This window comes from Carassius carassius, chromosome 16 (genome assembly GCF_963082965.1).
Source record: "Carassius carassius chromosome 16, fCarCar2.1, whole genome shotgun sequence".
Lineage (NCBI taxonomy): Eukaryota > Metazoa > Chordata > Actinopteri > Cypriniformes > Cyprinidae > Carassius > Carassius carassius.
Window position 1 is genome coordinate 15,270,071 of NC_081770.1, and position 16,069 is coordinate 15,286,139.

At 40.5% G+C, this 16,069-nt stretch overlaps 1 protein-coding gene across 1 annotated transcript; it reads left to right on the top strand.

Moving 5' to 3' along the window:
* The first annotated feature begins 478 nt into the window (after window positions 1–478).
* Window positions 479–15,780, top strand: LOC132159096 (uncharacterized). The gene is made up of 5 exons (XM_059568679.1): window positions 479–522; window positions 601–936; window positions 14,746–14,865; window positions 15,120–15,181; window positions 15,365–15,780. The coding sequence occupies exons 1-5, from the start codon at window positions 495–497 to the stop codon at window positions 15,440–15,442; spliced, it is 624 nt and encodes a 207-aa protein (XP_059424662.1). The 5' UTR covers window positions 479–494; the 3' UTR covers window positions 15,443–15,780.
* The last annotated feature ends 289 nt before the right edge of the window (window positions 15,781–16,069 follow it).

Sequence of the window (16,069 nt, forward strand, 5' to 3'; positions counted from 1 at the left end):
TTCAAAGAACTGCCATTTTAACAAGAGTGTGCAGCGTGTATTTTGTTTTTACTTTGTATTTTTTAACATAGTATCTCTGTATTTCGTCTGAAATATGTTAAGGAAGCAACCATAACTGGAAAGTTATTTTTAACATCTATAACATGAACTTAATCTTCAGAATATGATGCCAACTCACATGATATACACCCATTCCTCAAGAAGGCAACTTCCTTTTGTTCTATATCAGATTCATTAAAACTAAAATTACATGGAATTTTTTAGCATATTTGGTCTTGACCTTTTCAAAATGAGTCATTTAGTCTTCAACCAGTAGCAGTAAATAGACAACAAGCGCCAGTGGGGCCAGTTTAAGTTGAACAGTATAAGTGTAATTTACAGTATTTGGTAATTTCTGCAGCTCAGCAGTAGCACTTCCTCTATGGAATGTTAGAAAAATCACCCACAATCCTGAACACAAGTTTAACCTAAACCCACATTCAACAAGCTGAAGAATGAAGACGCTGCTGCTGTCTCTGCTCTGTAAGTTTATTTCTGTGTGATTGAGTGTGATTCTGTCATGATCAGATGATCTCAATGATCTGTTTTCTGTTTCTTCAGGTCTGTGTGTGTGGAGTCAATCCACAGAAGCTTTAACGGATCAGCAGGTGGTTTTAGGACAGAGTGTGACTTTAGCCTGTGAGTTTCATTTAAAAGCTGTTATCTGGTTTGTGACAAAACTACCAGCTCGTCCAATGATGATAATGAGAACCTTTGGATCCCCCAAACGGGCAGAATATTACCACTACAAATTCAGCAGCAAATATTCAGAGGGTGGCAGGAGCCGCTTAATAATCAATAAAGTTAGTGTTGATGATTTAGGAATTTATTACTGTATAAAACCAGGGAATGATCTACAGGTCAGTGTCAGTGATGGTATCAGACTGCACACCGCTGGTAAGTGATAAACTGCAATACATTTACACAACTAAGATTGAAATTATTATCATTATTTATGTTTTATATTTATGATTTTGGATCACAATTATCCAGACTGATTATTTCTGTGATGACAGTTATGGTCCAGACTGTGCACCACTGGGGTGTGTTTCCCAAAAGCATTGTTAACCATATATGGTTCAAATTCATTCAATGTGTTTCTGGTGTCCGGAGTTTCTGTTTGTAGTCGAGTTTACAGCTCTCTGTAGAGTTATGTGGTATATCCCTTTTAGGCCGGCACCTCCTTTCATGATGTGTAACAGAGAGCACGGAAAGGGAAGCGAGGCAGTTGAATAAAACCAAGTGTACAGAGCAATACAGTTAATGTGTTTCTCTCTAACGAAAAGCTACATGGTGTCAGAAGTGAGATAAAATGGCCCAGGGACTCCACCATATCGATCCGCTGATCTTTGATGACAACATTGCCAATAACTGGAGAAAGTTTGAAAAGGAATGGCGCATATACTGCTATGCTGGCCTGTCAGATAAATCAAAGAAAGTACAAGCCTACACATTGTTAAACCTCGCCGGTCCTGAAACGGTTGACAAGTCTGAAACATTTGTGTATGAAGGTGAAGATCATGAGGATCCAGAGGTACTTCTAACTAAATTTGCTGAATTGTGTTTACCCGCAAAAAAACGTCATCATGGACAGACAAGCGTTTAATACCGCTGTTCAAAAACCAGGTGAATCTGTGCAAGCATACGTTTCCACTTTAAAAATTCTGGCAAGGAAATGTGAATTCGGATCACTGCAAGATTAACTCATTAGAGACCGCATAGTTTGCGGTATAGAAAATGACACTGTTTGCAAACAGTTCCTCTGTGAAAAAAAACTATTTTTTTGGCTGTTAACGTATGTTTGCTGCATGAACAGTCTGAGAGAAGTCTGAAAGAACTGAAAAAAGACACAGAGGTATGTGCTCTGCAAAAAACACATTGTTCAATCTGTAATGGCCAACATCCTTCAGAAAAGAACAAATGCTATGCATACAACAAACGCTGTAACAACTGTGGTAAACTAAACCACTTTGCGAGATGCTGCAGGTCAGCACCAACACAGCAAATAGGTGCTAAAACAATGTATCAGCCCAGGACCCAGCTAAAAGATAGAATACATGAGCCGGATGCACAACCTGATGAAAATATGCAGGACACTTTTTTTCTGTGACCCTGTTGAGCTCTCTAGTCAGAAGGGTGAAATTTTCACAACTCTGAAATAAAAAATGGAAATGGCTAACTGAAAGTCAAGGTTGATACAGGCGCCAAGTGCAATGTAATATCAAAATGGATGCTGAAAGGTTTGAATCACACCAGCCCTACCAACATAGCAGAGAAAGTCAATCTGGTGGCATATGGAGGAGAGACAATCGACACTGAGGGAACAACAGTGTTGCAGTGCGTCCGTGGGGAATTTAAATTTCATGTGGTGGATTGTGATGCAAAACCTCTTCTTGGCCTACAGGATAGCATTGCTAAGGGACTCATCCAACTGGGACCGGATGTACACATGCTGCATCATGAGGCACCAGAGGTACGTGAATACAGAGACCTTTTCGATTATGATGTCATTGGCAGCTTGCCAGTTGTTTATCACATGAGACTGGATAACACAGTGACCCCTGTAGTCTGTGCACCCCGTTAAATACCAATTGCCATGAAAGAAACCGTAAAAGCAGAAATGAATCGCACGACTGAGCTGGGTGTGATAACATCCGTAACTGAGTCAACAGAGTGGGTATCAGACATGGTTGCAGCCCAAAAAAAAGATGGGTCGGTGAGGATTTGCATAGACCCAGTTCATCTTAACATAGCCCTCCTCAGACCACGGCAGCCCCCTAAAAATGATTGAACAGATCATTGCAGAAATGCCTGGCGCTAAAGTGTTTACCATTCTAGATGCTAAATGTGGATTCTGGCTATTCCCCCTTGATGAAGCGTCATCCAAATTAACCACATTTATGTCCCCGTTTGGCCGTTACAGGTTCTTGAGGATGCCATATGGAATCTCAACAGGCAGAGCCTTGTGAAATTGTAGTTGATGACATTCTTATCTGGGGCTGGACACAGGAGGAACATGATGACCGCTTGCGACAGGTACTGAACAAAATTCGTGCCATTAACATGAAACTCAACCCAGACAAATGCAAATTCAGAGTTAATTCTGTCCAGTATGTGGGTCACCTTCTGACTGCCGATGGTGTAAAACCTGACCCTGAAAAAACTAAAGCAGTGTGTGATATGCCAACACCTCAGGAAAAACAAGCATTGCAGCTTGTTGGGCATGACAAATTACTTATCCAAATTCATTCCTCAGTACAGTGACATCACTGGTCCTTTAAGACAGTTGCTTCATCAGGACACGGAGTAGTGCTGGCATGAGACAAGGCTTTTGCTAGACTTAAACAGGCTTTGACAAACCCCCCAGTTTTACAATATTTTGACACGTCTGTGCCAGTTGTTCTATCTGCAGATGCCTCCCAACATGGACTTGGTGCAGTATGCTTACAGCGAGGGCAGCCTGTGGCATTTGCATCGTGGGCCCTCACGCCCACTGAGTCCTGTTATGCCCAAATTGAAAAAGAAATGCTGGCACTTGTATTTGCAACAAAAAAATTCCATGATTTCATCTATGGTTGCCCTGTCACAGTAGAAACTGAACATCAGCCCTTGTAAACCATTTTGAAGAAGCCACTCCACACTGCCTCACCCCGCCTACAGGGTATGATGATGAAACTGCATCGATATCACCTGGATGTCGTCTTCAAACATGGTAAAGAGCTGTTTGTGGCTGACGCTTTTTCCTGGGCCCACCTCTCCACAACAGGCCCACAACTCACTGATGACCTGCTGGAGGTCATGACTGTTCAGGTACTATCTTCCCGTTGTGTAGATGAATATAGGGCTGGTGTGCAAAAAGATTTCACATGCCAACAGCTTTCTGACATGATTAGAAATGGCTGGCCAGCCACCTCAAAAGAAGTTCCATATTCTTGGCGACCCTTCTTTTCAATGAGAGACGAGCTGACCATTCAGGATGACTTGCTGCTTCGCGGGGAGAGATTGATTGTCCCGCCTGCACTGCAGAAGTTATGTAGGCCAGTTACATCAGGGTCATCCTGGAATTACAGCAACAAAGCGCAGGGCTAAGGAACTGATGTATTGGCCATCGATGTACATTGATATTGACACTGAGATATCTTGTTGCGCAACCTGTAATGCACTCAAATCTCATCAGCCAAAAAAACCACTGCAGCTCCATGAAGTCCCGGATCTTCCCTGGTCCTTCACGGCTGCTGACCTTTTTGATTGGCATGGAAAGACACATCTAGTCCTTGTGGATTCATTCTCTGACTGGTTTGAGCTGGATTACCTTCCTGACATGAGAAGCATCACAGTTATCGCAAAACTGAAAATACATTTTGCAGTACATGGTGTCCCACACACTTTAATAAATGATAATGCTTCTCAATCCGTATGCAAGGATTTTGAAGATTCTGCACACAATTGGGACTTTAAGCATATTCGCTGCAGCCCTCACTATCCCCAATCCAATGGACTGGCTGAGCGTGCAGTTAGATCTGCCAAACATCTTCTGGAAAAATGCTACCGTGATCATACTGACATCCGTGCTGCACTTCTCCATGTTGGCTGTTCCAGATGGCTTACCACCCCCTGCACAACGCCTTCTTTCCATACAAACGAGAACCTTCCTCCCAGTGACCAAGGCAATGCTTCGGCCTGTTGTTCACACAAACGTAAAAGACACCATCACAAAACAACAACTGAGGGGGAAGGACTATTATGACAGAAATGCCCATCAGCTCCCTGCACTGAACCCAGAGCAAACTGTCAGGATGCAGACAGCACATGGTTTTGACAGGTTAGCAACTGTGGTCTCCCCTACCCAGCAACCAAATAGTTAAATTGTGACATCACAAGGTGTCAAGTACATCAGGAACAAACGGCATCTCCTCCATGTCTCTGAATCCCCTCCAGCTGACTTTGAAGATGATCTCCCAGTGGTGACTCATACTGAGACAGTTGCAACACCACCCAATACTGAGGGACCCGTGCGGCAACCACTGTCCCCTAAAATGGACTGTTACACTGACACAGAGGGCAAACATTCAGTGGTGACTCGTTCTGGAAGAGACAGCCGTCCTAACCAATGGTTCAAGGACTATGTTACGACCTTATTGAAAAGTGCTATGCATTCTTTAATTGCCTTATAAATTGTAACCAGGTTATGTATGGGTTATTCTTTATTCTGCCATTTGCAATTTCATGTTATGTTATTGGTTATACTTAATTTAGTATTTTTTGCAATTTCATCTGGTCTTATTCTAACAGAGGGGGGATGTAGAGTTATGTGGTATTTCCCTTTAAGGCTGGCGCCTCCCCTCGTGATGTGTAACAGAGAGCACGGAAAGGGAAGCGAGGCAGTTGAATAAAACCAAGTGTACAGAGCAATATGGTTCATGTGTTTCTCTCTAACAAAAAGCTGCACTCTCGACCTGTGGTTAGAAGTTTACTAACTATCCAAAAAATTAATACTTTGCTCTTCTAAAATAAATGTGTCTCAGCAACCGTATCAGACTGCACAACATTGGAAAGTCATTGGCAATAAATGTATTCTTCTGAGATACTACTACTACAGAATAATAAATATTTGTATTTGTTATTAACATGGGGTTAGGAGCATAGTTTCTTGTTAGTATGTGTAATGATAGGGCACGAGAGATCCAAAAGCAGTGTTTCATGGGAAATCCAAAATTCAAATCCAAACAAGCAAGAGGGCATAACCATGAAAAACAGTCCAGAAACAAAACAAACATAAAACAAGAAACAAGAACTAGAAACCACAAGGGAACGCGGGATAACTAAGGAAGTAGAGACAGCTGAGTGCAATAACAGGTGTGCAATTAACCGTGATGAACGGACAAAGCTATGTGGGAAATGTAGTGCCTGCGGTGGGGTGACTATGGGGAAGTGAGACCACTAGTGGACACCCAGGGAAACACAGACCATACACCGTGACATTACCCCCTCCTCTATGGAGCAGCTACCAGATGTTCCACCTGAACACAAAAACAAACACAGAAACACAGAGACCAGGAGGGAAGTGGACTGGTGGAGGACCAGGGGGAGGGACGGAGGGCCAGGTAATAGAGGGAAACAGAGACAGGTAGTGAACAAAACAAAACAACAACCACAAGGGGACCGGCGGAGGACCAGGGGGAGGGACGGAGGGCCAGGTCCATAGAGGGAAACGGAGACAGGAAGTGCAAAAAACAAAAACAACAACGAGACCAGGAGGGAGGTGGACCGGCGGAGGACCAGGGGGAGGGACAGAGGACCAGGTCCATAGAGAAAAAAAAAAAAAAACACAAGACCAGGAGGGAACAGAAAGTTCAGGGGCCCAGGGCCGAGCCGTCAGGGCAAGAATCCAGGGTGGATCAGGTGGAACTGGAGCCGTGCGGCCGAGACAGAAGCCCACCAGGGTGGCGCAGAAGACCACCACAGCCGTGCGGTCGAGACATAAGCCCACCAGGGCGGTGCAGAAGACCACCACAGCCGTGCAGTCGGGACAGGAGCCCACCAGGGCGGCGCCGAAGACCACCAAAGTGGGATCGATGGCACCGGAGAGCAAGTCTGGTTAGGTAAGTCTGAAATAGAGAACATGAACAGGTTAAGGGTGGCCTCCGTGGCCCTGAGGAGATGGTAGATGGTCTCCATAGCCATGACAGGACAGGCGGTGAGTTCCTGGATGGCCTCCGTGGCCACGACAGGATAAGTCGAGCACTCAGGGAGTTCGGCTGAGACGTGTAGAGGCTCTGGTACTTCAGCAGAGATGTGGAGAGGCTCTGGTAGTTCAGCAGAGACGTGGAGAGGCTCTGGTAGATCCGTGGTGTTTTGACTGGATTCAGGAAGATCAACGGTGACTTGACTCTGCTCATGAAGACCAACTGTGACTTGACTCTGCTCATGAAGATCATTGGTGACTTGACTTTGCTCATGAAGAACACTGGTGACTTGACTTTGCTCATGAAGAACACTGGTGACTTGACCTTGCCCATGAAGATCAACGGTGACTTGACTTGACTCCTGAGGTCTAACTGTGGTAGTGCTTAACTCATGAGTGTTAATGGTGACTTGACCTGATTCTGGAGTGTTAATGGAGACTTGACCTGACTCTGGAGTGTTAATGATGACTTGACCTGACTCGACTCTGGAGGGTCAACAGGGACCTGACCCTAATCTGTAGGGTCAACTGGAACCTGACTCGACTCTGGAGGGTCAACTGGAACCTGACTCGACTCTGGAGGGTCACCTGTGGCTGTCATCTTGCGCAGTGGCGCTGGGCTGACGGCCACCTTGTGCAGTGGCGCTGGACTGGCAGCCATATTGTGCAGTGGCGCTGGACTGGTGGCCATATTGTGCAGTGGCGCTGGGCTGGCGGTCCTCCTGTCTGTAGACTCCAGTCTAGAGTCGGCCATCCCACCTGGAGAGACAGGTGTGGCTGGGGTATTCCACTGAGAATGATGTTGCAGGTACAGTATGAACCCCCAAAAATCAAAGACCTCCAGCTCATTCATTTCCCTCTCTGGCACAGGGTTGTCCAGACAGACCTTGAAAAAGTCTTTCAAGGCCGCATCATTATATCTCAATCCTACCGCCAAGGTCCAGAACTCTTGTGCCACACCACTAATTTTAGGAGTCTCCTCATCCGCTCCACCATGCTGGCTGGGGAACGGAAACAAAATCCCACATCGCTGGATCTGATCTGGATGGAGTCCTTCTGTAACGATAGGACACAGGAGACGAGAGATCCAAAAGCAATGTGTTTAATGGGAAATCCAAAATTCAAATCCAAACAGGCAAGAGGTCATAACCATGAAAAACAGTCCAGAAACAAAAACATAAAACAAGAAACAAGAACAAGAAACCACAAGGGAACGTAAGAAAACTGGGTGACGGAAAAAAAGGACTCCATGACACAAACAGAAACAACCGGTTTATATAGACAGGATAACGAAGGAAGTGGAGACAGCTGAGTGCAATAACAGGTGTGCAATTAACCGTGATGATGGGACAAAGCTATGTGGGAAATGTAGTACCTGCGGTGGGGTGACTATGGGGAAGTGAGACCACTAGTGGACACCCAGGGAAACACAGACCAGACACCGTGACAGTATGACGTGAATAAAATCAAGTGCTTGAGCAAATTAAGCAGATTAACATGTAGTAAAATCTATATCTTTCATTCAAGTGGCATGTTAAGGTACGTACTTGCTCAGCGGGGAACACCGCTAAAATAATTGAGAACAAAAATAGCTACAGTAAAATAGTCATCAGATTCCATGTTCGTTATTTACAAACAAAAACCTGAGATTACTGGATAATTAGCAGAAGTTATCACTCCACCACATGCTTGACGACATTAACGTTAGTTTTTAACAAAGGTCAGATGTGCGACAGAATTCCTAAGTTTTCGTGAAACAGTCAAAAACCTGTTTCTTTAACGCATTGAACTATAAGTTACTGTTCTGTTCGAGAAATGCACCCCTGGTTATCAATGAATGAATAGATCTGATTTCTATGTTATTTTTGTTAGTAGAAGTCGTAGTGGATTATCATGAAATATTAGGGGCCAAGCACCAAAGGTGCATAGGCACCTATTGTATCTGCTGGCGTTATCATTATTCTCATATTTCTTTTCCTATGATTCCTTAGCTCAAGCTGATTCGATTACACTATATGATATAAGTCTCTTTTATTTTCCCGCCATTTTGAATTTGATGAGGAACTTACTTTTTCTAACTCCTCCTAGGCTGTTGCTTTGATTTTCACGAAAATTGAACCAGATCATCTTCAGACGATGCTGAAAAAAAGTTATGGGGTTAATTTGATTTGTCTAACCATTTTCAAAATACGCATGACCAAATTTTTAGTAGTGGTTGTGAAAATAGGCATAAGGCTGTATCTCAATGGTTTAATGTATTCAGACCAAACTTAGTAAACCATGACCTGAGATTAAATTTCAGGGCAGCACCACCTAGTGGCCAGAAGATATGAAAAATTGCTATTGTTGCTTATAATGTTTGAATGATTTGGCCAAAAATCTAAACGGGTCTCTTTAGATTCAGTGGAGCATGCTGAGTCGAACCATAACCAATTTTCCCATGTCAGCCATTTTGGGCATTATCCATTTTGATTGGGGGCAGCACCACCTGTGTTCAAACTGTGTCTGAGGCTGTATCTCTGCAAAGCTTTGACATATGCCGCGTTTCCACTGAAATTACCCGGAACAATTGTACCAGGAACTTTTTTTCCCAGGAACTACTTTCCCCCAGACCTGTTGCTTTCTGCGTTTCCACTGCTGTCTAAAGTAACGGGAAGATAAGGCAAATAGACTGGTGACGTAGGTCTGCGCACGTTTCTCAATACAAAGTACGCACATTTTGGACTTGTATCCTCTGTAGTTCGGACTTTGCGCATTCGACTCGGGAGTTTAATAATTCTGCAACAGCAGCGTACTTGATAACATCAGTCAGCTCACCTTGGGGACTGCATTTTTCCTCACTGTATATTTACAATAAAATGAAAAAGGATATAAAATACCACTGCCTCCTTTCGTTTTTCATTTAAACATAATGGTAGCAGCAGAAATGTACTTAGTTCAGGGAAATGTGTGTGACCACCCTACATATAGTTTGGGTCACAAATTAAATTATTTATATATATTTCATTTTTATTTTTACACATTACTTTTTATTTACATGTATGTATATATATAAGTTTTATTTTTGATTACTTAAATATATGATGAGTTTGCACTGTGTAGTTCAGCTGCATTTTCTGAACTTTGGGTGACAGTTGAGAGAGTAGAGTTACCATGACGATTGCAGCGCATCCTCAGACAACAAAGAGGACTGTTAAGGAAACAACTAATTCTTGTCTCTCTCTTTCATTTAATGTCAAGGTTAGTTAAATTAATTAATTGTCATACCAAACTGTAATTTACGTTTTAATGTTCAAACAATTTGTTATTATTTATTTTATTAATAATTTTAAGACACTTACAGTATGTCATAGAAAAGTTTACTCAAGTATCACTTACCTGAAATACTTACTTGAGTTGTTTTCTTAAGATACTTACCTGAATTTACCTGAATATAGCCAGTTGTAAGAATAAGGGCATTTCTGTACATTCGGTTGAGGTTGTTATCATTTATTTATTGTTTATTTGATCTATACAGTGTGTATTATTTTTTACCAACATGCAGAGGTGGGTAGAGTACCCAAAAACTGTACTCAAGTAAATGTAAAAGTACTTCTAGAAATATTTACTCAAGTAAAAGTAAAAGTACTAGTCTTGAATAGTTACTTGAGTAAGAGTAAAAGAGTATCGGATAAAAAATCTACTCAAATAGTTAGTTACTAGTTACTTTGGGTCATATATACTGTACTGAGCCTATTTTTATTTAGATATATAGATAAAATGTATGTAATGTATGTGTGCGTGTATAAATGTATATATTTCATCAGCCTTTACTCCAATTTATGTAATTTATTATAAAACCCTGTCTGTTTACTTAAGTAACAGATATAGGTGTCATGCCATAACATATTTTTAATACGACTGACTTTATATTAAATGTGAATTTAACATTGAAAGTTAATGTGATATAAATATTGCTACTAATCTTTCATTGTTCAGAAAGAGAGCAAATAACATTTACATTATTAAAGATCATTTTCACTGACAGTCTACATTTCAATCACTCTCAGAAACTCCCATTAAAATAACTGAAACTGTTAACACTGTGAAATCAATATCTTAATTAAAGATTCGTACACACATCTGCACTTTGTTGTTCCTGCGAAAGAATTCACCAGAAAGAGGTATCCAGTCAGCGAGCGAGTGAAGGAAGCACCGGCATTTGATGACTCATCTGAACGCCTCTGATTGGCCAATGCTTTAATAAGCTCAAAAGAATCATGTGTGATTTGTTATAATGCGCAGCGCTGTATAAACGCATCTATCTCTGGCTCAGCGCCAGCAAGCGAACACAGATCTGAATTTAGCAGCTGATAATATGACTCGCTGAACGTACTTGCACCAGTGTGATTGTATTAAAATTAATAAAATCTTAATCGGCTATTTTTTGTCTTTTGGAAGCTGCATTCAACTTGACTCCCCTCTAAGCCACACACGTACAACAAACTAATGTCACAGTGGTATCGTGTACTGTAATCGAATGTAGCCCAAGTTATTACCTGTTAAACAGTAGACGGCACACGAGGTGTTCATCTAATAAGGATCTCCATCGCTAGCAAATAATAGCCTTTGCAGATTTCAATTCAGTGCAGTTTCAGCCACGTTTTCAGCGCTCTTTCTGTTCTTAAACGTTACAACTCCGAGTGAACCACTTCAGACGCTCAGCGCGTGCGGCAGGGAACTGAACGACTCATTCAAACTGATTCATGAACCAATTCACTCGTTTGCCAATTGGTTTGATCCAATCGTTTGCCCACAGTAACGAAGTAAAAGTACAGATTTTTCCCCAAAAATTTACTCAAGTAAGAGTATAAAGTACCCATCTTTAAATATACTCAGAAATGTATTCGTTACCCCAAAAAATTACTCAAGTAAATGTAACGAAGTAAATGTAACTCGTTACTACCCACCTCTGCCAACATGTTTATAAATCATTTTGTGATTCAAAGTGTCTTACTGACTCTGAAATACAAATGTGTATGTGTATTAAAAGACAACAAAGAGGCCCGTTAAGGAAACAACTAAGGCTACGTTCACACTGCAGGTTGAAACGACCCAATTCCCAATTTTTTTGCCCCTATGCGACCTGTATCTGATCTTTTCATTACAGTCTGAACGACACAGATCCGATCTTTTCAAATGTGACCCAGGCCACTTGGGTATGTGGTCCTAAATCCGATATGTATCCAATCTTTTGAAATGCGACCTCCGTCTGAACGGCCAGGCCACATGTATCCAACTCGTACGTCATTGATACGCTACAAACGTCATAATTCTGCATTGAAGTAGGCGGGAACAAGAAGATAAACAACAACCATGGCGGACGATGCGGACAAGTTAGCTATCGTACGATAGCACGCACCTGTTGCTAGCCAATATACTCCAACTCCAACGCGTTTCTGCACTGTTATGGGCCGCCGCAGACATGTCTCTTCCCTTTGATAAATATGACTTTAATATTGCAAAAAGAGCTCCGCTGTTGACTACACTGTTGTTGACATCCATGTTTAACTTTAGCTTTGACTATCCGTGCACACCCCTAATATATATATATATATATATATATATATATATATATATATATATATATATATATATATATATATATAGTATTCATTCTGGTTTTAGTGAATGTGCTCTAGTGACGTCGTTGATCGTTGAGTACTCTTCTGCGCATGCGGGTCACTTCTGGGTCATTTCACGTTCACACAGGAGATCACAAAAGGTCGCATTTAATTAGAAATGTGAACGGCCTTGCAAAAAAACGATTTTTAAAAAAAAAATCGGAATTGAGCATTAAGCCCTGCAGTGTGAACGTAGCCTAATTCTTGTCTCTCTCTCTCATTTAATGTCAAGTTGATTACTGCTTACAGTGTGGGAAGTCGTGGCCTAATGGTTAGAGAGTCGGACTCCCAATCGAAAGGTTGTGAGTTCGAGTCCTGGGCTGGCAGGAATTGTGGGTGGGGGGAGTGCATGTACAGTTCTCTCTCCACCCTCAATACCACGACTTAGGTGCCCTTGAGCAAGGCATCGAACCCCCAACTGCTCCCCGGGCGCTGCAGCATAAATGGCTGCCCACTGCTCCGGGTGTGTGCTCACAGTGTGTGTGTGTGTGTTCACTGCTCTGTGTGTGTGCATTTCGGATGGGTTAAATGCAGAGCACAAATTCTGAGTATGGGTCACCATACTTGGCTGAATGTCACTTCACTTTCACTTTCAGTCTTCCTGACTGCCCGGGACCTGTAACATGTGTATATATACAGATATTACAATGAAAACTAAATATTATATAAATTGCCTCTTATTATTTTCATTTTAACATATAGATAAATTGAATACAGACCAAAGATTACCTGTTAGATTTACCCAAAACTAATTATATTTTATGTTTAACCACTGAAGAGACATCAGAGCCAGCGGCACACATCAGAAGGTCCAGCCGAGGTGAGGCTGCTGTCGGTGGATACATGAGGACTGAGCTCCCGCTGGTCGCGTGGAGCTCACCGTCTCCGAAATCGGCGAAACACAATTTTAAATAGGCGCTGTCTTTATAAATAAACAGCAGATTTGAGTTTTAAACAACAACATTCTCGCCTGAAATACTTTTAAAAGTACATTTCATGTCACAATAGCAGTAATATTTAAATTAATTATTTTGGTTGAAATCACAATACTGAGTGAACACAATCAATCAGCATGTTTAGCACCCAAGTCCTGCCCCAAAAATTCTGAAACTTTGAAAAAGTACTACCTCCCCAGGTGGGACTTTCTTTCTGGTTTCTTTCTGAACTTTATTTAGTTCCTGGTTCCTGCGATGGAAACACACCGAGTACACCTGTGGTCAAAAGTGATAAGCCATTGCTTAACCAATAATAATGAAATTTCTTAAAATGGGTCTCAAAAAATTCCTTGGGTCATGCCAAGAACAGAGATACCACTTATGCCATAGTCGACTGTACCAAAGCCAATAAAATACCCAGGAGGTGACAAAATAAAAACACTTAATATGGCCGCTCTAACGAAGCCCTGCCTTCTGAATGAAGGAGCCAGTCACTAATCAGTAAAGTAATTGCATCGTTTCAAAGATGGCCGTCCGAGTGACATGACTTGTCTTAAAGGGACTTTGACCGAACTTCCTGTTCGCCATTTACATTTTTCTTTAAAACACACTTTTTAAACTCCTCCTAGACCATTTGTCTGATTGTCACCAAATCTGGGTCAAATTTGAGTATGCTGACAACTAGTTGTGGATTTTGTGTCAATAGATGAAACAACAAAGTTGACGCATGATGCCATAATGACTCTGAAGTTGCATCTCTGCAAAGCTTTGATATATTGACACCAAACTGTGTTTGTGCCATTGTCACCTCACCCAGAAAATACCACATCGATTTGAAAACAGTGCCACCTATTGGTCAAAAGTGATAAGCCCTTAAAATCACATTACTAGAGGTTGTATTTATGATTTTTTAAAGCCATTTTTGATCAATCTGAAATGGCTTTAATTACTCATTGTTGCAGTTGGTCTGATGCTCCATGCCATACTTAGCTCCTCATTTTGCCTCTTTTGTGCTTCACCCCTTGATAGCTGATTACAGCTATATTTGTCTATTATTTTTGTAATTTATGAAATTGTATTTATGCAGATTTGTTTCCAATCTAAATGTAAATAATGAATACCCTTTATTTTAAAAGTTTACTAACTATCCAAACAATAAATTAATACTCTGCTTTTCTAAAAGAAGTGTCTCAAGATGACAGCAGTCATACCACACTGCACACCACTGGTAAGTACTGGAAATAAATATATTCAAAATAAATATCTAAATGTCATGAATGCATGGCATTTATTTAATTTTTCTTACAATTATTCAAACATTATAGAAGTTACCGGAATGTTTTTCTAATAATTACAGAAGCATTATAGAAGTTACTTTACCTGGCTGTAGAAGATAAACTTGATATTTTTCTCAAAAACACAGAATCTCCCCGAAGTCACGATGAACCAGAGCAAAAAAATCCACCAAAAGATCAGACAACACTTCAGATTCCCTTCATTATTTTAAGTCTGTTGACTGTTGCTCTGTTTGCTGCAGTGATAGGTGAGTAAAAAAGTCAAGACCATAATATATTTATACCATGTGATGAAAAGATCTCTAAGCTTTGAAAACATTTTTTACATTTATTATAGATATTATAGATGATATAAAATAATTAAAACATATTTATAATAATTGTATTATAAATTATATATAAATTAATAATTAATTATACATAAATATAATATTTAAGTACAGTTTTGTTTGTATTTAATTTATAGATTAACTTATTCTATAAATGTTAAATGTTATTCTAGGTTTATTAATGATGAACCATAAACTGTCTAAGGAAATTCCTAAATACGCCAATTTTAATCAGGTAAGATGTTTCTTATTGCTGTTTATGTAAAAAAAGTTGGTTATTATGACTGATTTTGCTAACTTTTTAAACAAAAAACTAAACAAAAAATGTATAATTAAAAGATTAATGTAAACATGGAGAGCTGGCTTGATAAATGGAAATAAACATCTAATGTTGGATTTTTTTTTGTCATTTGTTTAGATTACTACAATGAAGTTTGGTGAGAGTAACAGAGGAAAAACAGATCCTGTATATCTAGAGGTGCTGCCAAATATCTAGAGGTTCTGTGTGAAACAGTGATTTGTTGCTGATTGCTTCAAATGAGCAGAATTATGCGCTGCTTGAACATGCAATGAAATTATTTGCGCTTGTCTGTTCATAATAAAACATGACTTAAATATGAAAATGCCCATCAAAATTTATAATAGCGTTTGCTTTTGAATAATATACTTTGTAATGTTTTTTATTATTATTTTTTTATGTCTTTCTGGGTTGCTAAAATCTGATTGTATTGGGATGCAGTAACATTCGCTCTCCTGATTGATCATGTGACAGTGAATGTAATATGTGAATGTAACAAACACATAGCTGTTCATTTCACAAGACATTAACTGATGAACTGGAGCGTTGTGGATTACTTGTGGATTATTATGATAATTTTATCAGCTGTTTGGACTCATTCTGACAGCACCCATTCACTTCAATGGATCTATTGGTGAACAAGTGATGTAATGCTACATTTCTCCAAATCTGTTCTCAGTAAGAAACAAATTGATCTAAATAAAAATGGAACCTACGTTCACTCTCTCCATCTCGCTTATCTTCTGTGGTTTCATCCTCGTTTCCTGCACACTCTCAGTTTCAGCTCTGGACAGGAATCGTGCTACGGACACTCTTTGCTCCACT

Excerpts from the sequence above, each read along its gene's own strand:
- LOC132159096 (XM_059568679.1), top strand. The coding sequence starts at position 495 with ATGAAGACGCTGCTGCTGTCTCTGCTCT. Across the intron at positions 523-600 it reads GCTGCTGCTGTCTCTGCTCT|GTCTGTGTGTGTGGAGTCAA; the intron begins GTAAGTTTATTT and ends CTGTTTCTTCAG. Across the intron at positions 15,182-15,364 it reads AATACGCCAATTTTAATCAG|ATTACTACAATGAAGTTTGG; the intron begins GTAAGATGTTTC and ends TCATTTGTTTAG.